At 40.9% G+C, this 27,443-nt stretch overlaps 1 protein-coding gene across 2 annotated transcripts in view; it reads right to left on the reverse strand.

Moving 5' to 3' along the window:
- plxna2 (plexin A2) overlaps positions 1-26,369 on the reverse strand; it is a 163,846-nt gene extending 137,477 nt beyond the window's left edge. The window contains exons 1-2 of one of the 2 annotated variants that reach the window (XM_019350081.2): positions 26,288-26,369; positions 231-1,564 (exon numbers count right to left, since the gene is read on the reverse strand). In XM_019350081.2, coding sequence (XP_019205626.1) covers positions 231-1,430 — 1,200 coding nt within the window. In that variant the 5' untranslated portion in view covers positions 1,431-1,564; positions 26,288-26,369. Of the gene's footprint in view, positions 1-230; positions 1,565-25,245; positions 25,835-26,287 lie in introns of those variants that run through there. The other variant, XM_005448437.4, reaches the window with a different exon arrangement.
- Positions 26,370-27,443: the final 1,074 nt, after the last annotated feature.

Here is a 27,443-nt window from a genome sequence, read left to right on the forward strand (position 1 = left end):
GATGTGCAAATAATTATTCGCCAATTTATCCCTATATTATTTCCCATATTTTCCCAATAATATTTCCCAATGACAAGATTTTCAAGTTCTTCAAATCCTCTTTCACATTGTTACCATATGGAAGAGGGTTATTTCAGTTGTAATCCCTTTTACACTCTGGATGATCTGCAGATCTGTGGATGGGTGCATGTACAGCATGAAGTGTTTGTCATCCATTTAGTATAACTCACCGCTTTTGTGCACTGCACATCCTTCCCAAGCAGCCAGTTAAGTTCCAGGTTTCCTTCTCCCTGGTAGCAGGACTGCAGGCGCTCCTTAATTCGTGCATTGATGTCACGAATGGTGAAGACGCAGAGCGCTGAGTCATCTGGTGGGCGATGGAACTGCTTCTGGCCCTTAGAGAAGATGGTGAAGAGCACATCATCGTGGGCACTGATATTGAGTGATGCAGCGAGAACACGTCCTGGCTTGCCAAGGTAGGCAGCCTGCAGTAGCCGGTACTCAACACCGCTCTTCACACAGCCAATAGGCAGGGAAACATAGGAGTGGAACTTGGGGTCATCTTTGCAGAGGCGAACAATGCGAGAAGTGTAGAACAGATCACTGCCAGATCCGCTTGACGACATGCTGTTTTCTGGTGTCTCGGGCTGAACAGTCAGGAAGTAAACAAAGCTGCCGCTGGCAAAGCCATAAACATAGTAGATGTCAAAGTGAGAGACCAGTGCCAGTGTGTCTGATGGTATCTTTATGAGGGAGGACACAAAATCTGTGTGCAATTCATAGTCAAGCATAGCAGAGGATTCTGGGTCACGGGGCAACTTTCGACTGGAGATTGTAGGAAAGTAGTCCTGTTTGCCATCTACCGCTGTGCCAATAAACAGGGTCCCATCCTGGCCCTGCGAAGGCACAATGACCCCATACATAGTCCCAGTCTGGTTTACACTAGAGAGGTAGTGTTCTTTCTTGTGGGAAGGCTCCACTAAGATAAAGAGGTCATCCAATCTGAGGAGTTTACAGACTCCCTGATACAGGCTGCCACAGGCCAGCAACCGGTTTTGGGAATAATCAATTAAGAGAAGCTTGTTGACATTGTTGGTTGAGACAAGGGGCTCAGAACAAGGCTGGACAATCAGAGGAGGGTAGCACGCCTTGTTGTCATCCTCTGGGCCTGTGTCATGGGAGACTAGAAGAGTCAGGTTGCCTGAGAGCTTGTACACACGGTTGACTGCTCCAATATACAAAGCGCCTGTGGTTTGGTGAACTGTCAGGTGGTTGAATACCCAGTCCCGACGTTCAGGGTGGAAACTAGTGAAAGTCTGCCCATTGGATAAGGCAGGTATTACTATGAGCCAGAAGCCTAGTAGAGCAGCCACTGGTCCCACTTTAGGGTTAAGTGATAAAGTTCTGCGAAATGCTTGCTGGCCGTCCATGTTTAACAGGCCTGGAAGGAAATCGCTAAGGGAGTTGAGAGAATGGATGTAATGAATACGTGGAGAAGACCTTTGCCTTTGTGTTGCTGAAGGCTATCTTGCAGGTCAAGCTTCACAAGGTTTTTCACATGTTTCTGTAAAAGAAAACAAGAAAACAGAAAAGTTGTAAATTATCACAGCTGAGTTACATGTCACACGAAGAAGATGCATTTAAGAGTGTTTCAAAGTGAAAAGGAATAAAAGTCTCAAATTTAATAAAGCAATGAGCTGTGGAAAATAGACAATTGGTGGAAACCATTACGGTGCACATTCCAAAGGACAGGGCAAGACAATGCAGGAAGGAGAGGCAGGTTACAGCAACGGAAATAAGCCTGACCTGACTCATGCTAGCACTGCTGCTGTCACACACTGAGTAAGAGGTTTCCAAGAACAGAAAAAAGGCCAAAACAGACATTGCTCACTGAAAGCAAGGACCTGTGGCGGTGCCTCATTGTATTTTATGTCAATTAACATGAATGAGTCCCTTTTGACTGCATGTTTCCACCAGTCAGTCACGCTGTGGTTTATATGCATCTCTCATTCTGTCGCTGTGTTATGAGACTGACTAACAGTCTTTTTCTTCCAAAACAATGTGACACTTCAGTGAAGCTGACCTTTTACACATATATTATATTCGCTTATTTTATTAGAAATGGATTAGAATATTGTCATAATTAGCATCTTTATTTTTGAGTTATTGTCCATAATCCTTTATGAGTTGAATAGTTGATAATCCTTTTTAGTAGTTGAAACTTTGACCAGGTCAGATCTAGGCAGTTTATCTTTAAATCAAAGTGAATAATTGTGTCCAATTTGGGACAAAGTTCCAAACATCTTTCCAAAGACATTTCTTTCACAAGTGGGATGGGCATAATATCACAGTGGCCTTGACTACTGACCACCAAGATCTAACCAGTTCATCCCTGAGTGCAAGTTAATATTTGGTACAGATTTGAGGAATATTTCCTTCAGAAAATCCGTAGACATTAACCTGCAGTGACCTTAATGTTTGATCTTTGACCAGCGACATCTAATCCCTTCATCTCTGAGTCCAGATGATATCCATGATATTAGACACATAAAGAAATCACAGGGCTTACCTACAAAGGAAAACCTAAAATACATCTTCAATATTAGTGGCCATGCCATACCAGAAAGATTAGCACACAGCTTAATGTTGTGTGCTTTGTTATCCATAAAAACATCATTCTTTTCTTTCCATTTTTATACTGACCCCTTCCTCACAATTTCTTTAAACACATCCCCTATCAGTTGCCCACTTTGATATACTATATTAGTCAAAATGTATCAGACTACAATTAATGCAACCATGCTCAGCCTGGGCTGTAAAGATCTCTCTCCATGTGCCATAAAACCAAGAGAGCTCCACGCAGTCTGTCCCCAGGAGTTAATTATCTCATCCATTGGAAAAGACGGCCTGGATCTCATTACTGGAACAAACTGAGAACAAATTGGAAGCCACTTGCACACACCCCTACTCTTGCTCTTTAAGGGGCTCATTTTTATAGACTCTGAATCTATTAATTATTCTTTTATACAATTTATTTATTTTATTCATTGTTTATAAATCAAGTTCCTCTCCTACTGGTATGCTCAGATCACAACTGATTCATTTAAAGGTGATTTTTGTGCTGCCTATAATTAATCCCCCCACTGTAATCGATATGTATAAAACATCCTCATGCAAAGATTAACTAATAGAACATCTGATGTATGTATGTATGAGTGTGTCTCATTCCCCAAGTATTATCGGTGTACTCTATCAGAACCAAGTAGTGTGAGGGGCTAACAAGTGGAGAGAATGGCAGTGCATCCTAAAATCAAGTATGATTAGGCGTAGCGATCCAACAAGGGTAATTACTATGGCGCTGGAGGTGGTAAGCTGGGGAGTGACATGGGGACGCCAGGGGCTTGAATGTGTCAGAGACGGCCCTACGTCGTTTGTCACGCTCCAGATTTGCATTTCCAGCAGCGAGGGCACAGAGAATCAAGGGTGAAAAGATGTGGCCTGAATAATCAGCAACTGCACCTTGAATTAACAAGCAACTGAAAAAGGGGAGGGAACATTGTATGGGAAGATACTGAATAGCCAGCTTACATTGTGACGTGTTCAAGGCAGGTTTGATTTGCAGCGGTAATTTAGGGGTCCCTCTGAACCGTGTCAGCCCTTTCATAGACCTCGATCCAAATCCGTTAATGGCCATCTTAGGGTCCCTCCCTACCCCTTGTGATCGAGTATACTACACAGCACCATCTTAAATATAGACCCTTAGGAAGCATATTGATCTATGTGTCCAGAAACACGGGTCCTAAAGCCCAGTCAAGCTGTTCTTGGTGTGTGTGCACAGGCAGAGGTGTGGGAGGTGCGCTGTCCCAAAAGCACTTTATTAGCATGGTCATAAAAGTGCCAGTGACTCTAAAAAACAGCAAGGGTCAGACCCCCACCCTCACTTTCAGTTGCCTGCATGCTGCCATGCTCCTTTGTTTGAGTTTGTACATGGTAGATTTGCAAAGTGGATCCCTTTGGTGGCATAATCAGTTTCCTGCTGAGCTAGCTTTTCGCTCAAGCCCCAAAGCCTTTTGCCCTTTAGATCTTATGCTCCACCTCCACGCTTTAATCGTATGTATATACAATGTTTAAGGCCATCCATCTTTTCTTCTTCTGCTTTTTATTTTTCCTACGTTTCCTCAGTTGTCAGGAGTAAAATTATGCATCAGTCCCTTATGTTGTGGCAACAGCTGCACATGCAAAGAAAAAGAGTGACTGAATGGTGTAAATAAAAACCTCCACAAAAAGGTTATCCCCTCATATTGCTTTCAATAACACAGGGAATGAAGTCTTTGTTCAAGCTGATTGCATGACCACCTCTTTGTTGCACTTGACATAGCACTCCACAGTAGTACGCAGCTGAAGACTTTAAAAGAATACGAACAAAACTCGATCCCCCAGTGTGCTCTGTAGTTCAAAGCCATATCTTTCTTTTGTTTGTGAGAAGTCAGAATTAAGTAAAAGAAAATTAACATATAAATGCAACCAGAAATTATTCATACTTAAACATAGTTAACTAGTGACCTGGAAAAAGAAGAGGGCATGACTATGTTGACATTGAATTACAGGTAAACTAGAATATAGGCATATTTGGAGCTAGTAGTTCTGAATAAAAATTCAGATTTTCACTATATGAAAATGATTTTTGCCATCAATGCTGAGGCACAGATGACAAGCAACTTTTTTTTAACATAGGGTGAGCAGATGAACCAAAAAAGTCTTGTTTCTGAAATAAATTCAGTATGCAGATGTTTCACAATTGTAGCCGTGGCACAGAAAGAATGATAGACTGCCATGATGACAAAACTGTCAGCGTCAGGGTGTAACATCATATAAGAATATAAAATGGAAAAAAATTATATAACACAACAAAATTCTTTATGGTCATTGTCAGTAGATTTCCATTTTAACACTCGCACTCATATGACAGTCTCTTTGGCAGACGTAGAAGGGAAAGAAAGAAGATCTTCATGTCAAGAGAGACGGAAGAGAACTCACGTTCCTGCACAAACGCAAGCTGTGATCATGGCTTGGAGAAAAGACAGTTTTTGCAAAACTTCCCATTCATAATGAATAGTCAGGCACACAAAACACTGTGTTGGCACACTCAGCCAGGCTGCTTCAGAGTGCTTGTTAAACAAACTGGTCCCACTGGCTGCATGTGCTCTGTCACTGTGACTGGTTGTGGGTCTCTTGCTGAAATGCTGGTGATTTCCCCAGCCACTGGGCATGATGCTGTGACAATGCCAACTGTGGTCAAAGGAGCTGGATTGTAGCACTTTAAAAAGATGCAAAAGAGCGACATTAGGTACAGGACAGGGATAAAGAAGTGGCGAAATGCAAAACGAGAGCTAAGCAAACCCTCACTGATGGTTGGGAAGGAACAGCCTGAGGGTAGTCCAGCAACTAGCAAAATGGCACAGGAGAGAAGGAATTTGTCTTTGAAGCAGGAGCAACCCTAAAGCTCCATCACCCTCAAAAAGGCAGCAGGTCTTCTGCTTTTGTGCCCCCCCCCCTTTATTCTCTCCACATCCTAAGCTTCTTAACACTGCAGCCAAATTTGCTTCATCTGTTAAATTTATATTTACAGCAATTGTACTGCAGAAGATAAAGAATGTAAACCAAATCCATTTATGGTGCTGAATCCATTGTTGTTGGATAAAAAAAAAAAAAGGAAATGGGAGATTGTAATTTCATGCCTTGGATTAATGTGTTATTCCCTCAACGATTAATGTAAAGCGTGAAATTTGAAAGCTTAAGTGAAAGTGATATGCTTCGAATCAAAGAGACAATTTGGAACAAAACTTTTCTCAACTATCTAGTTAGGAAAAGTACAGTTAAGGGTTTAAAAAATGTGTTGGATTTTTTTATTCATATCCTGGTAAGCTTTTCAGTGGATGTGGCGATTTGGACAGTAAAAATAGAAAGTTTAATATTCCCCAAGGGGAGATCTCCTTCTATAGGAACCAATAAAAAGCATTAGCAGTAGAGGTTAGTCCATTAGTCTTCTCTCTTTTCTGCTATCAGGAAAAGAAATAATGAGAGGCCTCGTCAGTATCTTATGTTGTTGAGCTGGAGTTATATTTATACATTCTTCTGTGACAATAGGAAATGAATTTCTCTGTTCCAGTGCCAGTACGATCTGTCAGCTTCCAGGAAAACTATTCTCCATTCATCCATCCTTCCAGCCACTGCAAGGAAACATAGCATTTTCTCCTGCTACGACCCAATGGCAACAGAAAGGGATAACACCCTCAGAAACCACAAGCCCTCCAGTAACTATCATTTAATTCTGTCTGGTTTCCTGTGCTGTGATGTTGGACGTGGTTGGTTATGCCCAATATTTTCTTGTGTAACGATTCAAAATTCCACCATAAAGATAAACCCTAATAACCAGGAGGAAATTACTGTGTCATTAAAGCCTTCCTCATAACATAAAAATAGTCCAGAGCAGCTAAATTAAAACCATCACTGTGTAAATGTTTTAATCTGACCTTTTTATAAGCCATTTTGTTGTTGTTTGTCTTTTGACATGATATGTGTGAGGCTCTGAGCTATGGCTGAAAGAGCTGCAATTTAGCGATGCATAGTAAATTAATGCACAGTTGCTCACAATTAAGCATGAGCTCTCTGGGCACTCTGACAGAGCACTTTGCATCCAGTATTTAATAGCACTATCTTTGTTAGTGACCCATATCAGTGCACTTGCTCATGAGCATCTGAGTTTAGAGGCGTACAGCGAGGCCTTGAACTGCTTGTCAATGAGCTGCATTTGTTGCAAGCAGTCACAGTAGTGCCCCAGCCTTAGCATTATTCTAATGAAAGCACATAAAATGATTAGAACAACCCACCAAAAACTTACATAAAAACATTTTTCATCAGGTATAGTCAAGACTTAGCATAGATGCTTATTCCCCAGTGCAAACAAGGGCATGTGTACCTAATCCTTCCCTTTAACCCTGTCTCTACATAGTTCCACTCCCACTTCACAAACTTCACACACACTGGTATTGCAGCTAAAACCAGTAACATTTACTAAAGAGATTACAGTGTCACTGCTACTCTAATTATTTTTTTCCGCTCCCACAGCTGCTACATTCTCCTAACACACAGGCATGCACACATTTAAACTTGTACTTTCGTGCAAGCTTAGACACGTACGTAACCACAGCTACAATGAAAGATACACAAATATATAGTGGCAGCATAAATGTAAATGAATTACTCCTTTTTCCTCTCAATTCTTGCTCTGACTGACAAAACTAACAAACCTCTACATGCTTTTATTCATTTGAAGGGTGAATCCTGAGGCATGATCTTCTCAGTCAGTCCCAGCATAGTCGTATGTGGTGTACATCTCATCATTGCTGTCTGTCATCCGATGAGAGCAGATTTCTATTAGGAGGCATTTCCATAAATCTAAATTGTAAAGGGCCTTAGCGAGAGCAGAGCAAATCCTCAGTGGGCAAAGAAAACAAACAAAGCAGGATGTCAGGGGAGACCACAGGATCAGATATCTACCTCAGCTCATACACAGATTGAAATTGAATCAGGCTTTTTTTGATTGACATCATACACATTTTATCAAACCGAAGGGCCTTAACTACTTTTGACGCACGCGGTGGATGCTGCGCTATCCTCGCAAGTCTGTATAATAGTATAATGGAAGCTAGATGTGAAGAGATCCATTTAAGTTAAAGTAGATGGGGTGTGTTTCAGTGGTTTGCGTATCTGAAATTGAATCACTTTCCTATGAATTACTGAAGAAAGGAAATATGCAAACACACAGCTCACAATATTTTGAACACCTGTAAAAACAGTAGCATTTTGTCCTTTCAAGAGGTAGAACGGAGTAGAGAAAGAAGCATTTGAATAAAATCAATTCAGCTGATCTCTTAGATGACATTATGAATTTAGGCAGTTCAGCAAAGCGAATATTTTGAAACTCGTAACTACAAATAGCTCTTCTCATATCTAAGGCAACTTCTTTGTGGCCAAATCTCAATGCAAATTTAAGAGTCGGTGAAGCAGACAAATGAACTTGGCAAAATGTAGAACTTGGCTGGTGCGCCAGGTAGCAGGTGCAAAGGACAGCCAAAGGGGCATTGGTCTGAACGAGTGGGCAATTGCGCGTCTTGTGTGAGTAGAAATGAAATGCATGAAAGGCTCAGTTCGTCTTGCCTTGGTGAAATCAGATTGCATGAACTCTGTGCTGTAGCACCGAACATAAGAGAGGTAAAGACAGCCGAACAAAAAGAGACACAGATGACATTAAACCAAGCAATACCACACTCCAGCGCAAACTGTGTGTGCATGTGTGGATGCAAGCAGCTGCATCATCATAGCATGTGTCGGTGTACTTGTTTGCGTTGATGTACTTTAAAAAAAAAAAAAATCTACAGATTTTCCCCACAGAGGCGTTATCTGCCTGTAGCTGCAGTCTGCTAAACAAAGCGTGGACTCTGACCTTTGGTGTGCAGCTGCCAAGTCAGAATAAGGCACCGATGGACTGAACCTTCTGTCAAAAAAAATATCATGCCAAATCCACAGTTAAGCACCACCAAACTGATCTGCAAGTGAGCAGAAATGTGTGAATTTAAGTACTTCTTCCATACATGTTCCATATGTGTGTGAAACACTGCAGGAAGACCTCTGAAGATGGTGCAAAATATGCTTCCATATATACTGTGTAGTGCTATGAATTTTCTCCATCCACAGCCCACAGCTTCATCATTTGTTCAACTGGGATCATAGTCCTAAGGCATGGCTCAGTGGTCAAGGTGACTAATGCTGAAAGAGTCTAAGGAAGAAAGAAGGAGACAGAGGGAAACAGAAACCCTAAAAAGGGATAGAATGAATGAATGATGGTGTACGAAAAAGAGAAAGAATGTCAAGAACTGCTGCTAGTTGAGTAGGAGATATACTGTACAATGAAAGATGGAAGGAAGGAAGGAAGGAAGCCATGTAGTCATTACTCCAGCTGAGTAACAAGGCTGTTAGAGACTACGGCAGCCATAACTCCAGAAGTTGGCATGGTCTTTCCATTATCTGGAGAACATTGGCACAACATGGCTGGCACACTCAGGCTACAGGAAGATCAATCAAAAAGTGAAAGGAATGAGGAGGTAAAAGACGGTCAAAGATGAGTGAAATCTACATAGGACTATTCTTTGGTCTAAATGTATAATAGATCTACTCATTACATGACGAGACCTGTTATTTCATTCAGGAAATGCAGGGGGAGAAAGGAATGGTTATACAAGAGATTTTGGAGGAGAGGAAAAAATGATGGGAATCCTGTCAGTCAAAGTAATCCCTTCATTTTCTCCTGCTACTGTTTCATCTAAGGACTGTATGATATAGCCTGCAGCTCTGTAATCACACGCTGGTTGAAAGGATGAGGCTACTCTGGGTTGGCTAACAACCAGGCACTATAAACTCAGCAGGAAACGCACTCTTCTGTTGAACTGCTCTAGAAACATGGTCACTATGGATCCCTGCATGATTTACAGAGGACAGGCTATAGATAAGGTAGTATGTGGGTTTAATTTTGATTATAGTGACAAGTATTGCCCAACAACCAGGGCTGTGGTCTAACTTAGAACAGTGAGAATGTGATCTGTGATGTAAGAGAAATTTATACTGCTGTTCCAGATATAGCTCTATCAATGCGAAAAATCAATAATATGCCAGTGCAATTAAAATAACAGTTGAGCATGTAACCTCAGTTTCTGTGAATGCTCTGAATGCTGGAAGAGTTGGCTGGCAGGATGCACACTACCGGCATTGAAGGACAAAATGGGGGGGAAAAAAAACAAAGGACATTATGCAAAATCATATAAACACCCATCGCTCTTCCATGAACTTTATGAGTCATTTTTTTAGTCTGATAATAAACACAAGAGTCACTCAGTTGCTCATTTCCGATGTCATGGGATTGACTGACGATGTCTGCAGCTGCAGTGTGTATATGTTGTGTTTACACAAGTTGTTGTTCTGTCTGTGTCAGTGCGCATGTGGCTGATTTAATTCTTTGTGCTTATCCAGGACAGCAGACAGCTTTCTCTGGGACTATTCTGTTTACAGCTAGCCACACTCCTCCATGGAAATTTTAACAAACACAGCAAGACTGTATAAACAAATGCTTCTTCTTACAAAAGTGAAATGCTTTTTGCTGTCACACTGAAAGCATGAACCTACAGCTGTCACTGGGTCTATGATTTTTTTCCCTTCCATTCTAAGCTTCAGCACAGATCTCAGTTCTCTCAAACCCCAACTCTTAAAAGGGTCAGCCGCAGTTCCGTACAAAGACACTGGACTGTCTTATCGCAAACGTAAGGCTGCTACTTTGCAATGGCAGCACTTGTGAGAAGTTAAACCGCCTAACCCTAATGACCCACTCTTCTTTCCTGCCAAAGTGAGTGCAGAAGAATAACAGCCATGCTTTGTCCTCACAAAGTCCAATCCTTTTTGTCATAAAACCTGAATAAACATTGAAGTTTGACCAAAGGCAAACAGCGTCTCTGTTTACAGTGGCAAAGGTAATGAGACTTGAAAACCTGTGACCTTAATGTGGAAACGTATGAAAAAACCTATAAACATATGTCACTCATTTTTTGTCTAGTAATCTAATGAACATTTCTACAAACTTAAATTAATGTTGTGGTATTATTTGCAAATCTCTACAGGACAAAAAGAAACTTTTACCCATTGTGTTCACAATCAGCTTTGACCACAAGCATAATGTTGTGTGCCTCTCAAATACACACTAGTGTCTAAGGACCATTAAAGCCTATTTTCGGGAGCTCTTTGCTTGGACACATAAAACAGATGCATTATCACACAGCTGAGCAGGGTTCAACCTCTCTCCTGTTCTCTCAGTCTGTTTCTCTCTCTACCTCAGCCTGGTCAAGACCCTTCTAATTTCATCAGCGGTGATAAAACACCACAAAATCAAGTCTGCGGTTAGTTACTTAGCCCAATCTCCCTTTGGACGAGAGGCAATAACAGCATGTGGTGAGGAAATTGGGTGCTTATTCACACAGAAGGATACATGCCGAGCAAGCAGAATGGCCTGGTTACTGTCAAGACTGTGCACAACAGACCACAAACAAAAACAAAGGTAGTGACTGTCTGTCTCACTGAAAATAATCATCAGGTATAAAGCGAGCAGAAAGGAGATGAATTGGACCCAAATGTGCCATAGTTCCCACAACAAAACTGCAACCACCTGCAAACTTTACTCCACTAGCAAATCTTTACTCTTAAATTAAGATTAGATTAGATTAAGAAATGCTTAATTTCAAAGGCTGATTTGAAAGCTTTCTGAACATTTCTAAAATGTGTAAAGTCCAGTACAAAGCAAAGCAAAGTTACACTGCTACTAAAGACCACAGCTCGCAGGAAAGCTTACACTACATTTGTATGCAAGTCCAACTAGGGTTTGCAATGAATATGAATAATAAAGCAGTAGTGAGTGCTGCAGTAAGCATTAACTCAGTCTTGCGCATGGTGGGCGTATAACAATCCACCTGATCATCCTCAGGGGTGCAGCAGCTGTTGCCAGGCTATGCCAGGACAGGACTGAATATGATGGGACAGAGCACAGAGAGCAAGCCAGATGACTGACTGAGTGAATTGCTGGATCAGTGCTGAAGCACACACGCATGCCTTCCGGCCTGTTCCATGTGAGCCCCGTACAGGATGCAGTTCTGGCTGGGATACGGTGGAAAATCAGCACTTGCTGGTTTCCTGTCAGATAATGTCCTGAGAATCTAGCAGGCATATCACCAAGGCAAACACTTTTCTAATAAACACACACAGAACAAAGACTGTTATAAACTTTGCTAAACATATGAGATGCTTATTTAGAAAAACTCTAGTACACAAATAAAACATGATACAGCTGAAGTACAAACAAATCTGATAAGAATGCTTCCTGCACAACAGTCAGTGTTGACTAACAATACTGGCTGATCACAGATGTATAATTTAGCAGATATGTGCCAAAATGCATTTTTAGTAGAGCATAATGCAGATTTGTGCTGCAATTTAAAAATAGTGAAAATATTGGTTTCTGGTACCTGCTGCTCTTTGTCTTGTTAACTGCTATTGGCAAACCAGATGATGTGAGATTAACTGGTGGCTGTATGTTCCATTGATTCTGTAGTCCTTATACCTGAGATCCAGTTACATAAACTTAGATTATTCATATTCTGCTCATTCAGCCCACTTTCATGGTGACCGTCAAAACTGATGGCGAACCTCACTTACGCACAAGGTGTCATCTGGCACAAGATGCCACTTACTGTATGTGATAACCTTGTCTGTCAACCCTGATGGACAAGGTATCACATACCTGATACTCAGGGGTCACTTCCAACTTGTCATTTGTCAACAAGAAGGGTTACTTTCAAAGGAGTGTGTTTTAACCGGTACCACGAATGTTTCTAATCTAATGTTAGTAAGGTTTTGGGGTTTTTTTTAAAAAGCAAGGCGAGGGAGAAAAAAAAAAATAGTGCAAAACAAAACGGACCAAATGTGAAATGAACCAGGGTCTCTCGAAAATATCCTACCCCAACCATGCCGACCTCCTTATGAGGTCTTTGCTGTAATATGGGAATGTTATCTTTTAGTGTCTCATACAGCCACAGCTGAAGCATACGAGTGGAGCAAAAAGACAATTTCCATATACTGGAGAGATAAAGGAAGAGTCTGACAAGCTGCGTTACACAGAGTGTTGGGATGTAAAAGGCTCGACTTACTCATGTGTTGACTGGCTGAAGCACTTTCAAACATTTACATTTTCTTTCAATAATTATTTTTTTGTTTCACTGGCACAAAAAGACTAATTAACCATTTTCTTTCAAAAGTCATCAGGCTATTGACCAAGTTTTTATTTTGATCACTGAAAAGCATTTCATAATCTGTGTATTAGGCATATAGTACAAATCTTCCAGGCTGCTTAGATCAATTTTTACAAGCATCAGCATACAGCACTGTGATGAAGCACAGGGATCAGTAAAGAGATCCAGTACTCGCTATGTTGAAAGCGGCGCCATGGACGCAAACGACCAGGCTATAGTAAAGATCTAGAGACTTCACTCGGCTAGCTTGCTTGGTGCTCGGTCCACTCTGCTGCTGCATTAACGCTGGGCTAGGTATTGCTCTTTTTCATGAACTACAGAAATGTAAACAGCCTAAACGTCAATATAATTGACTGATGTAACCACAATAACTACACACCAACATTATTTACAAGCAAAGCATGCGTGTGAAATGCTTATAATGTACACGATCTGTGACTACAGAGCTGCTCTGAGTGTGTCAGAGCTGTATGAAGAGCTACTATAGCCATTCTGGGAATAAGTGCTTCACACTCATTTTCACAGGCCAGAGACTCCCGAGTCTCTCTCCCTGCTCTTGCTGCAGATATAACATGTAGACAGGCAGGCCATCTGTATTCTTCAGGCAGACACCAGAGACCATATTTTATATGTGGCCACCCAGCCTTATATAACCGTCTGTCAGTAGTGTTCTTGTACGACATCTTGATATAGTCACCCAAAGAGCAAAGAGGCTTGGATCTCTGGAAGGCATAGCATAGAAGTAATCACATATACTTGCATGTACATAAGTAGGTCTCAACAGTGTATTAAAACAAAGAAAAAAAAAAAAAAAAATCTGAGAAAGAATTGCCCAAATCCAGCTCAAGTATTAACTAGACTGTAATTCTAACAACGCTTTGACTGCATGTAAAATGTTGGGCATGAGAAATACTTGGATAGAGGACTTATATTGGAGTATTCTGCCTTTCCTTAGTCACCAAATCACTTTTACAAGCCCAGCCTCCCCCTTTTTCAAGCTAAATGTAGCAGTTGTGTTCTGAGCATTAAAATTGATCAAAGACTAATCTCTGCTAGTAAGATGATTAAAATTACCATCTGTCTCTTTGTTAAGGGCGTAAAGCAAGCAGGGACCAGATCCCAGATTGCAAGATGCAGAGACATAAAGACAGAAAGTCAAAAAAGAAAAGTGCAATAAACAGAGGAGAGGGTGAAAGGAAAGACCAAGAGAAACAAAGGCACGACTCAAGAACAGACAGAGGAATAATAAATGAACATAAATCAAAGAAACGAGCTTTCCTAAGCTTGGTCACTCTGACCAATGCCAAACCAAGACTCTGAATTCCTCTGTGGCAGCTTCTCCCTCAGTAACTCTTTCTTTAGGCCGCACACGTAGATGATGAAGCTCAGGAAGAAATGCTGTGGCTTCACTACTTTAAATGTGATCATAGTCTGCAGGTTTAGTAGAGCAGTAAAATGAAGTTTCAACAAGTAGGCCAGCTCGCTGCATTCAACAGATAAATCTCACTGAACTCTTTCAGTGATTAGTGTGCTATTGCAGAATATATGATGAAACTAAAGCCCACAATGGAGTCAGCATAAACACAGCAGTGGGCAAACTGAGTATTTCTCTCTATCACCAGATTCTGTCATTTCTTAGTTGGGGGACATGGGGAGGCAAAACATTGGATCGAGTACTTAGCAGCCACCCTTTTTAGCCAAACAAAACAGCCCTGCTGGTGCTGCTTCCCATAAACTACATCAGCAGTAGAGAAAACATATAATCATACTCCAGCAAAAAACTGCAATAACAGGAAAGAGAAAAACGATAAAAATCGACAATTTGCTACCCTCGAGAAAATGTAACCAAGGGGGGAAAAAAGCCCCATTCAGCATTTCATCAGTAACATAAATAGGAGCAGCTGGGGCAGAATAACATGCTGAAGTGGGCTAATTAGGACACTTGGTGGTTGGTTCACTGCTGTTTCAGTCTGCCTAGGACCTACTAAGAAAAAGTGTGTTTTCCCATCAGTCTGGAGTATTACACTTCAACACACACCTACATCATCTACAAGGCTGTAGATGCATATCCGGTGAGATCACCAAAGCATGGTTAGTCAGCTGATCCCAGGTCTTCAGTTTTCCTTAACTAGCCCAGTGCAAATGTTCTCAGTGGGTTTGTTTTTTTTATACCTCTCCCTGGCAAATGGTGCCCTTCACTCCTACGAAAACAGCCTTGTCTTCCGGTTCCGTCACTCCCTTCCAGCTTCCTCTTCTCTTCCTGTCTGACTCAGTATCACAAGCAAAAATCCCAGACCTCCCTGTTTCTTCCTTTGTTTTATAAAAGAGGCTGGGAATGCTGCATTTCACTGGTACTGGGAACCCTTTGAGAATTAAGTGTGACCCTGTGACCTTGATGAGTCACGATCAAGGTGCTGAAAAACAGGAGCAATATGCCAGCTTTTCAATTAAGAAGCTCTGATTCTGTGTTTATAAAGGCTGATTACACATGCATCCAAGACACAAATCTAAAATCATGATCTGAGTCAGAAAATCTCAACAAGATGAAATCTCAGTAACAGCATCAAGTGCAGAGCAAACTCATAAATGACATCCCACTGTTGGTTATGTTCAGTATAGCTGCATTTACATTCTGCAACCACTTCCTCTTCCTGGTAAACACCCTTTATTGTCAAACATTACAAGCAGACGCATTATGTTTGAAGCACATTTTTTTAGCTTGTGTTTTAAAGGCTTTGCACTAAACTAACGTCACAATGTCTCCAGCAGCGAAATCAGTCTGGCTAGTCTTCAGCCTGTAGTTTCATTCTGCTTCCTTTGCTTTCCCTTTTCTGACTGGTTGTTTCAAGTAATAGTATGCAAACACAGGTGGAGTTGTTTACACTGACACAGAGCTACTGTACATTTTCTGCACCACAGGGAGCCAAGCAAGCAGAGACACCCCATTTTAGCTTTTCAGACTTTAAGCCGTTGAAGCTACTAATGCTTTGTTGAACACAACCCACAAACACTGTAGCCTCAACAAAATAAACAAAGCAAAGGTGTCCTTTATCGGGCAAGTCCATGTCTGTGCACACTTCAGCGAAATAAGCGTGTCTGTGAATCCTGAAATGATTGAAAGTACACGTATACACATTCTCACTATTCAACAGGACAACATAATGCCCAGTAGCCCGTTCCTGTTTTCCATTTTCTAATTTTCTTTTTGGTTTGAAGATGCAAAGCAGAGTGCAGGCCATGGTCCCAAAACACAGGTGAATGCAAAAATGCGCTACGATTTCTCAGCCATATGCCAGTACCCTCTGGCATGCCTCCACCCACCTTTGCAGCTTCTCCCTTTCACAGGAAAGGAAGGTGAAGAGAAGAGGCAGACAGATGAGTGGAGAGTGGACACAGAGGATATGATACTGCATAATGTAAATCCCCAGAACAAATAAAACATGGACCTTTCAGTGTGTAGCTAAAAAATAAATTACTCCTGTTAAAAAAAAAAAAAAAAAAAAAAAAAAAAATGCTGAATAAAGACACTCTTTGGGGACTTTAAGTCATGCAAAAGCAAATTATTTTTTATTCAACAGTATGTGCACAAAAATATGCCTGAAACATTGTGCATACTTTGTAATAAAATGCAAATCCACCTCACCTATTCACCCCTGTCAGGTTGAACATGTTTTCTGAGAAATGTGGGGGAGGACTTGCGGCAGCAAAGGCAACGAGGCTTGTGTAAAGTACTTAACAGTAAACATTGTACTTACACGCTCAGAGATGCCTTCTGCAGTGAGAAAAATATTTCTAATTCCCAGCTTTACTCTAGCTCTTACTGCAAGATGAATGAGGAAATAAAGATGTGTCTAGTAAAACTGGGCCTGTAGTGGCAATAACATGTCAAATATCCTTTGAATGCACCTTCTGTGTGGATAATGTATTAACTTCTATAGCATAATTCCCTAACTGGAGCAGATTAAGACAAGAAAGGATGCTCATTCATTGCTTTCAAGTACAAACCTGCCCAGTCAGTCCTCAGTTTTCTCACTCTCTCTACTTACTCACCTCCCTTCTTCTACTTCTGCCTCCCTTAGGCAGGAAGATGTTTCAGAGCAGTCATGTTTAATCAACATCTTCATGGACAACACGGGGATTTCAAACGGTTCGCGGCAAAAGGTTTGGTTGTCACAATCTGAATAATTGTCTCATATCTTGTTTCATTCTCCTTAAACATTACATTCTTGCCCTGCACAAAAAAATAAGTAATGTATGCAAAATTACTGTTGAATTTTTGAAACATATGCACAGGCTTATTTTGTTCTTACCACAATAAATTTGTCAGTAACTTTTTCTGGCCCAACAGGCTTGGGCAATCTGCATACAGCTGAGCCCGTTTCACTCCAAGTGAAGCAGAGAAAGTGGTGATGATGTTGTAAGAGAGAAGCCTGCAGCACTAAGGCAAGAAAGTCATGACAAACTGATGGAAACAATAGTGTCCGAGAAGGAAGCCAGAAAAGGCGCACTTCTCGAAAGTGTTTCCGCCAGAGTGACGAAAGTCTTATTGAAAGTGACATAAGTTTCAGAATATCCCCTGACACATTCACTGTGGCTCAAAACAAAGAAAACTATTTGGATGTCAAAATTAATATATATTTGTATATATTTTTTAAAAAACTGAGGGGAAAAAAAAAAAGTTCCTTCTACAAGGCTACGAGAAAAACAGGTGGAGGAAAAGGAACACGCGATCTGTCAGCTCAAGATGAGAAACTCTCTCCAATGAAACATAAATTTACAAAAAAAAAAAAATCCAGATTCTTCAGTATCAGTGGAAACATGCCAAGAAATCAGACTCAGTGATTGTATTAAAAAAGACAGAAGTCATTTTTAATTAAAGATGAGATAGTTTAAGCTAAGATGAGACATAGAACACTGAAATATTTTTAAATAAAGGTTAAAGCTAAACCTTTCCATGTAGTATTTTGTTTTCATTGCATGCTATATAAAGAAGCATTTTGTGGCCTATGTTGTTTTAGAGAACTGTAAATGTCCAAAAGGCAACAACAACAACAGCAATAGTAGTAGTAGTAGTAGTAGTAGAGGTAATTATAAACTGCTAGTAAATGAGGCCAAACGCCCACAACTTGTGTTGCAGCTGATGGTCGAAAATGTGATGAATTTTGATTATGTGTTTAGCACGGCATCACATCACATGATAATAATTTTCTTTGTAGGTAACAAGAAGACATTGCTGTCGTCTTTCATATATCATTGGTTATGACAGAGGAAGAAAAACATGCCTGTCTGGGTGAGCTCCTGCTGAGTACATCCAGTGTTCCTCTTTGATAGCAAAGGGCACTAGGAAGTAAGGGTGGTGGAACAACAACATCCAACATTCCCATTATAGATTCACCTTGTTAATATAAACACTGTACAGTGTGATTCACAGTGATAACTTTTGCTGATTCATTTTGACACGACACATTCCCCTAAAAGTCACTGATTTAAAAAAAAAAAAAAGAAGAGGTTTTTGCTTCCTCAGTATCCCACACATTTCAAAGAGCCATATGCTTATGGTGTGCTGAGCTGTAATCTAAAAGGTCGGGCAGAGGTGAAAAATCAACAACAAAAACAATTACATTCATAAAGTGTTATTAATGGTTTGGCTCACAGCAAGTTGGGAAAGTAACGACATGTCCTCACAGACTTTGTGTGGGCTTCATGACAAGCTGCGTCCTTTTTTTAAGTACCTTTCATCCCTTTTCTCCTGCTGGTTTCAGTGTGTGGATCAGAGTCACGGATTCATGCATAAACATAAATGTTATCCCAGAGGAGTATTCATTTCCTCTGGCGTGGACACTATAAATCACCTTGGGCCAAAGTAAAGAGTCTGCAGTCTACAGACTGGCGGCACAAACTCTAGTCCAGACTCTTTTTTTTTTTTCATCATGCATCCAGGATCTTTCTTCCTGTACCTTCACAAACTGATCAAGCATTCAAGTAAGAAAGAAAAGAAAAAAAGTTTTAAATCACATGTGCAGTTTTGCAAGTAGAAGCCAACTCATTAATTGTTTTCCTTTTTGCCTCTATCAAAATTGCAAGGAAATAAGAAGCCACAGTGGGGCAGATTCTGTGTTTTGAAGTTGTGGGAGTTTCAAGGTCTTTCATCATCAATTTAGCACAATTTACTTTGGTCGACGACAGTGGAAAAAGCTAATCAGGAAGATGTGTGTGCACGCAACAGAAGGAACAAGATAGCAGAGGAAGGGGGAGGACTTTTCCAGACAGTTTCTATTTGCTATCTAACTCAGGAACAACTTTAGAAGGCCTTATTTCCCCTTTTTTTCCCCATCTGTTTTCTTTCTGTTGAAGGATGAGGATGACTCAAAGATCCTGCCTCATACTGAGAGCGATATCAACCCAGATAAGGCCACAGCTGACTGCAAAATAGTAACAAGACAGCACAAGTGCAAGCATCAACATGTCACTGAGTGTTGGAGCCCAATGAGGGAATTTTAGCTTTTGTTCAATGCTAACATTTTTTTAGTCAATATACTAACTACAGAGAAAATTAAGTGCACAGATTTTCTTGATTTTACAATTCCAGAGCAAATACTTACATTGTTTGAAACAGTTGTGAGGGGTAATGGCCATAACAGCCCCTTTGAGTTGAAAGTGGTTCTAGTTGTAATTGGGCTCAGTTTATATGGGAGGGACAAAGCTGCTGTTGGCCGGACTCCCCTATGGCACATGAGCAGACTAGACAAGTAATGTCTGCACCCCTTTTCCTGTAGTAACCATGGTAACAGTGGCAGGCAGGGGCATCCTCATCACCAGGGGGCAGTGTGGGCAGCGCAGCATGCTGTTGCCCTTACTGCCTACCCTGGTATATCGTCTTGAACATACACACAGACCCACACACAAAAACAACACACACAGTGCCACACAGTCAAACTAAAATAAATTAAAATGGACATAAACACATGCAGCCGTGAACATATGACACACATACACTGTCATCTGCTCCTGACAGCTGCCCCTTGGCGTCTAACAGAAGCCCCCTCCCACCCTGCCTCTCTCTCCTGCTCCCTTTTGTTGCTCACTTATTGTTGAGTTTCCACCAAACAAAAACGCACATCCTCCCGTGACACCAGCTAATTGATTATTGATGGTGCCAGGCTAAACTGACTTATATTCAAATACATGTGAAAGGAGAAAATGGTAGAGACAATGCATTCAGTGCCTTTCATGAAAATGAAGTCAGTCAAGGTATTTGTATGTAAAGCTTGAGGTCTTTCTTGTCTCTTGTTTTGTAGCTGCTGTAGCTTGATAAGCAACCTTGGAAGCAGTTTGAGGACTACAGCGAACGAGGAGGAAGAATATAGTTAGTGATCTGGAAAACAGTGGTTGGAGAAATAAAAATCATAAGAGCCTTGATGGCTTGCTGGGGTGACAGTCTGACTTCCAGCCGGTGAGAAGATCAGTGACAAACAAACAGCCAGACTTGTTATTCTGCGGGTACCTATGCCATGATTCCTGCCCTTATCACTGGCATCGCGTAATTTTGTTACACGTGGTAAATGTAGGATGGTTTGTGACAGCAGAGATCAGATAAAGTGAGAGTGCCTGGGCAGGGGAATGTGGAAATGGGGCTGAATGCCTAAACAGGCTGTTGTGTGAAGGAGAGAGACTGATGACTGTGGCAGGCAGATTGAGGCACTAAAGAATGGCAGAAGCAAGAGATCCTGTCCCATGGAAATGTGTCATGAAGTCAGTTCTATTAACATCTTAATAAAGGCTTCCCAGGCCCTGGAGAGCATTCGTGAGCAGACTGCCTTCTCCTCTCACATAGAGGCCCAAAGCTGCTGCTGCTGCAGCATGTCAAGGAGAGAACAGTTAAGTTCTGCCAGTATTGCATTGTAAGAGTGTTAGGCTTCCCAAAGGAGCAGCCTAAATGCCTACCCACAAACATGCTCCACTAAATTCCTTTATTCCCCTTTCCCTCTACTTTCATTTACTGTCCATTTCTCCATCTGTTGGATTTAGTGGCCCTACAAAAGGCTTTGTTTCAGCAAGCTGGCAAGCTTTGGGACAGCAGAGTGTGCATTGGGGTTCACTGCTGAACTTGCCACCATCAATAGGGAGAGCAGGATCTGGACTGGCCACAGCTGCATGGCAGAGGGATGACTGTTAGCCATTCCCTCTTGGTCCTCTGATGAGACCGGCTGGAGCCTGTCTGGAAGCTGGAGACACACACACAGCCTATATCTTGTTGGGGGAAAAAAAATGAAGAAAAAAAAGAAAACAAAAGCCAACAGCCTGACAGATATGGGGAAACAAACTCTCTCAACAGGCTTATCACAGAGTGAAAATAAAAAATAAAAATCCCAGCACGGTAACTACTACAGTAGAAAAGGTGGCTTTTTTCTTTCAAGTACTCACTGTATATGATGAAAAATGAAATGCAAAGTGGCATTGATTTTTGCACTCTGTGCTATGTGTTGCTCATACTGAGCAAGCTGCTACTTAACAATGTAGTGGCCTGTAGTCATCAATTTAAAATGGTTTCAACGATTCAATAAGTCACTGAAGGCAACACGCACAACTACTCAAGATGATGAAAACGGCTACAGCAGCATGACTAGACCATTAAATGTAGCCCTGTGGTGTTTTCTAACATCTGCCATTGTGTGGAAATTATCAAATGTAATTCTGTCCTGTATCTTCCCTGGCATCTATAGGTTCAAAACATCAGGGGAACTTCTTTAAAAGAGGATATAAAAACATACAAAGCAGAACAACTGATTGAGTATTGGGTAACAGATTTTTTTAATGTATTTTTTAAATGGGCACAGAGTGTTAAATAGCTCTTTCTGCACTAAGAAATTGAAAAACACTTCATAATTATGCCTCACCAATATCTGCGTATCAAAAGTTTCTTGTGGTGTAATCTTACACCACATGCAGAGCTCCAGACTTTCACTCCTAATTCAACATATAAGCAGTTGTACAAACGTTTGATAGGATAATCATCACCTAAAGAAACTCTCTCTACTTGGAATCTGATGCAAGACTCATCAGAGACCAGTTTTAAAAAAAACTTGTGCGTTTTACAATCAGTATCCAGAGGGGAGAGAGCAAGCACAGAAGATATAAATTGAGCAGCCTGCTGAGTAGTGGTTGTGATCTTCTGCTTTTCACTGAAGCCAACCAAACTCATCACAGACTAAATGTTCTCCCTGGCTCCACTTGATCATTATCACCAAAGATCCAGATCTCTCTTATGTCAATTCTGTTTCTCTCTCACACACACACACAGACACACACACACTCAACATAAATACAGATTCCAGACACAAGCATGTGCATAGCAAGGCTGAGTGAGCGGAGCGTGTGTGGGTCAAGTAGATTGAGATCTCTGTTGTGACAGCTGGACAGTTGAGAGGTTCAGATAAACAGCCCACAGTGAGGGAAGACAGGAGGCCAATTGCATTAAAACAAACACTCAGTATTTGTACACTCTATCAGATAGGAAAGAGAGGACCTATATCTATAAGAGAATGAGTCGGTGAACCCACAAAAGCACCGTTATCAGCATGTGTTCAAGTGTTTATGTATGTGTGAAACCAAAAGACAGTTGGGATAGTGGGGGTCGCTGTAAGCTTGGGGAGGGGGGGTGTTCGAAATACACAGCCGCTGAGCACATTTGCAGTATTCACTCATTAAGAAATAGGTCAAGGATTCTGCCTGCATGCGTAGCGACTTGTCAAAATCTCTCAAGCTAAATTGTGGCGAGTCTGGCTGCCTTAAGGGGGGAATCCAACGAGGAGCAAGCGGCATGCTGTTTGAATGCTGGTGGTGAGAAAAGCAGCAACAACTCATTCAGCAGCAAATTGTGCTTTTAAAAAACTGCTCTGAGTATCAGCACGGCTGCTAAAGAGTCCAAGTAAAAGGCCTCGAATGGAGAGAGGCTGTGTGTTCACATTATAGCCAAATAATTAACTCAGCTCCTTGTTTAGACTCTTTGCTCTTCATCAACAGAGGACGCTCTTGAGCCAGCAAGAGTTTGTCGCAGATACTGATGGATGCTGATGGTGGCAGCGGTAGCTGTAGCGACAGGCAGCCTTGTACAGGAGATTGTGATGCCTTAGACTCTCTTCAAACAAGGCGGAGCACATTAGAGGACCAGCTTCTCTTAAGAAACTGATATAGGTCATTCATCTAAATAAAGCAAATGAAATTCCAAAAGATTTTTGGCATGAAGACAATATCCAGAGTAATTCAAACAAAAATTCATCTATACTGTATGCTGCTCAGACTACACTATTAAAGAATGGGAGATTGAAACATTCCCTGGGGAAATCTAGAAGTAATGGACAGACCTATGCAAATCATTCCAGAATCTGAACTATTAAGTACAGAATGCATTGCTGATGACACAGCGCCACTAAATATGTAATCAAAATAACTCCTTAAAAAGAGGTGAAGTGGGGAAGCAGCGGCAGAGAAGCATCAACAAAGCTTGATCCAAGTTTGTCCAGTCAAAGCAATTTCTCTCCAGCTTGGTGAGGTTAACCTTATTGATTGGATGGATGTGTGATGTTTTGGTTCTCAAAAGGCGTTCTTGAACGGCACGAGTTCAAAGACTTCACTTGAAAGCAATTCATTGAGCAGAATTCTTAACATTTCTGCTTATATCCTCCATTATTTGAAAGGGGAACAAACGCACTGCGATTCAATGCTCCCAGAAATATTTCACATGATGAACAGCAGAAATGTTTTTAGCTAACAGTAATACATTTCAGACATGGGTTACAGAAGATTCATATATGATAAAAAATAAAGTTGAACTAAAATAGAAAATAGCATAGTCATATAGCAGCTGCTGGCTGGTCAATCGGATAATGGAAGCACCACAATATTACAGAATGTCTCCTTTTTTCTTCATTAGATTGGAGTTAATTGGGTGAATATAATCAGCATGTGATAATCAAACCAATGCTGAGTGCTGGTTTGTTCTTCCAAAGGCAGCAATTTCCACCCTGGTGGTTGCTTTGGGGTCAAACTACTGTTTCATTTTGAGATGGATATTAAAATAATTATCTGAATGGGTCACGCTTCAGATGCAAAAAAACCTGATTGCACCAAGAAGGAAGGGGTTTTGATTGCACAAGCCGAGGGATTAATATGCTACCCATCAGCCGTGGCAGATGTAAGTTATTTTCATGCAAATGTAAGGCAATTTTCTACTTAAGACAACATTTATTTTCTTTAGAGTCATTGTCATGGGTGCTTGCTGGTGAACTGGCAGTCAGACAGAGAAGGAAGATTTGTAGGTGCATCTGCCGAACTGGACAGACGAGGTCTGAAGTCAGCCTGGAATACTAAATTGTTGCCAGCTGGCACGATTACATTAAGTTGTTGTTTTCAGTGTTATAATTTAGGTTATTGGTTTTGCCACTTGAGAAGAAGGCAACAAAAGTGTCAGAAAATATACAGAATTTGCATAATGTCACGTTGTGAGAACAAGTGGCAGTGCATTAATTTTGAAGTGAGATATTTAACAATCTCCAAGTCATTCTGACTTTAAATTCATAGATCACTTGTTGCAGAAAGACAAGGATCCAGATCTGTAACCTGTTACCTGTCAGTATATCAAAAGTAATAACTATGTGTAGTCAAAAGCAATTTTTGATTTTTTGTTAACACACATAGGCTATTTCCTGAGGATACTGTGTGGAAGACCATGCTTGTGTAATTGTGAGATGGCATCAAGGTCAACAAATCAAAATCATTAGAAAGCCCAGCTCTGTGATGACTGCAAGCAACAAATTATAAGCACTCTAAAAATAACTCCTCCGGTCAAGTAAGTTCATTAAATACTTACACGAATCAGAAGAAACTAACCAGCAAGAATGATGCTAACCTTATGATGTATCACCTCAGTAAAACCTACTGTAATCCAGTAATTCTTATGTACTGTGAGGCAACCAAATTCTAATGAATAGGGGAAAGAAGGAGAGTAAATGGCATTAATGTAAAAGATTACAGACCAACAACTGTGTGTAAAGCCTTTTGTTGATCTAACCGCAGTGCTTTTAAATGCATAAACCCCGCACGGTATTTACAATGCCACCTTGTCATTCTAGTGGGAGCAGTGGCAACGATACAATGTACCCCAACACTGCACACAGCCTGCAGCCTGAGATGAAAAATGCCTCTCCACAGTTGTCTCTCCGCAGTGTCGGATATTAGCTCTTTGAGGAACAGAGTGGCTGACAGTCATTGGGGATTTACGCAAATATTTGCGCCCGGTAAGGCTGATTTAGCCTTAACGAGCGTGCTGATCATCACTCACCTCTTCATTTAAAGTGAATCTCCTGGTTATCCCTATCCTGTTCCCTCCAACGCTGCTGCTGTCTTCTGGGCTTTAACTGATGCGCTGGACTCGCTTCAGTTCCAAAGCGGGTAAGAAATGTTTCCAAATGCTCGAGCAGGTCAAACTGTCCCTTTCAGGATAATTTTAATAGTCAGTAGCCTACTTCTTCCAATTTATAAATACAGCCTGTACGCACACGGAACCTATGAAGGGACGGCGTCATTCATTGAAGTAGAAACCTTCCTCGTCGCCGGTAATTCCGAATTCAGCGCGTAAACTTCGTGGCAGAGCCTTCACCATCTGAACTGACCTGTTACTTTACCAGACCATGTCACAGAAACGGCACATTCCTTCAGTTTGGCATTCACCGTCCTCCGAGCTGCTCTGTAGGACATGAAGGTTACGTACAAGCCGTGGCCAGAGTTGCCATCATCCGGCGTTGTAATTTCGCAGCATCGGTTCAGACCCGCAGCGTGGCTTTCTCACAGGGCTCTGCCGGACTCACAGAAATCGGCTCCATCAATGTACAGTAGTGTGTGTATGCTGCCTGTAGCTGGCACACTGCGCTTTTAGACCCAGCCCCCTCACACTCCTCACGCTCATTATGGTGTTAACTGTTTCCGCCCAAACATTAATCATATATAAAAGAAATAAACATTTACGTCGGCTACCATTTAACAATTCACCAGTTTTAGTACAAAACGTGGAGTTATAAAAAGTAAAAGATTTTAAACATTAAGATTTAACCACACACACATACAAACACACACACACACACAGTGGGTTAGGGAAATGTGCAGAGCACAATCTACCCACCTGCCAAATTACATTTTAGCAAAAATAACAACAATAAAAATAATATGCTTCAGTAAAGATACACTAAAGTTCTGTAGTGTATTAAGCATGATTAAGAGTTTGGAAAATCCTTTTAACAAATGTCTAGTTGTAGTTTTCTTTTTAGGAATCGCCTATATAACTATACGATATTTGTATCACAATTATGAAGAAGAAAAATTCTTACCTATGACAGCATTTTGTCCTTGCAGAACACACTGAAGCCGGTGTCGGTGGCATGTGCTCGTCCAGCTCTGTTTCTGTTAGAGTACTGCCATCTATGGATTAAACTGTGAACATACTTCTCGCTCCCTCTCTCTCGCTCTCTCTCACTATCTCTCTCTCTCTCGCTCTCACTATCTCTAATATTTTTGGCATTTTACGTTTATAATTATTATTTCTTTTTGGATTTATTTTCCTCTTCATTTGTGTATTTATTGCCCCACTCAACAGCTGATATGAGCAGTTCTAGAGTGTTCCAAGTTTGGAGATGATACTCACAAAAACAAAGCGTTTTCTAATCCTTTAATCTTTCCTAAAATGCGTGATATTAGTGACAAATCGCCTTGAAGTTATGGTATGTTGCCAGATGCCCATGCTTTTTCCTCTTTCTACTGCAGTGCCTGTTTTGATTAGTTTGGTTGTGTGTGTGCGTGTAGTTTTTAGATCTATAAAAAAATTGTTTCTAGTGTTTTAGACTTCAGTATCAGTTATGTGAAGACATTCAAGAATCTTTGATATGACATTATTAGCATTTCCCCCTAAATGCTTAATTTTTGGTCAGTGATACTTTTATTGTTCTTTGCATGTGGCACTGAGTAGAAAACCAGTAGAAAAGTCGCTGTATTTGAGTTTTTTAAACTAAAGAACATAAAGCTAATGCCATGCAGCCCATGGATTTTGCACTTCAAACCTGTGATCGTTTTCCCACTTCCTGTTAGCAAGGCTCCTATGTTTTCGACACTAAGCCCAGTATACTGATGATTCACATCAGTAACTGTTTTTTCTTGAAAACTACTTAAGGAAAAGCAGCAGGGACTCTTGAGTCAGTAACCAAGCAGTGTTGGCTTTTAACACTGAACAGCCATTGCTTTCAGATACATTAACAGTAACATTGTTTAGTTATGAAGAAGTTCAATATATTTAATTTTGTTACTAGTATATTTTTCATTCATATCCTGCAATTTGATCAAACCTTTCTGCCTGGTACTTTTGTATCCATATGGTCCATGGTAGGAGCTTCTTTTTTTTGTACATGCAGAGAGCAAAACGAACCAGAGTCAAATTCCTTTTTGTGTGCACAAACTTGGCCAAATAAAGATGATTCAGATTCTGATTTCTTC

The sequence above is a fragment of the Oreochromis niloticus genome, linkage group LG20, assembly GCF_001858045.2.
Source record: "Oreochromis niloticus isolate F11D_XX linkage group LG20, O_niloticus_UMD_NMBU, whole genome shotgun sequence".
Classification (NCBI taxonomy): domain Eukaryota; kingdom Metazoa; phylum Chordata; class Actinopteri; order Cichliformes; family Cichlidae; genus Oreochromis; species Oreochromis niloticus.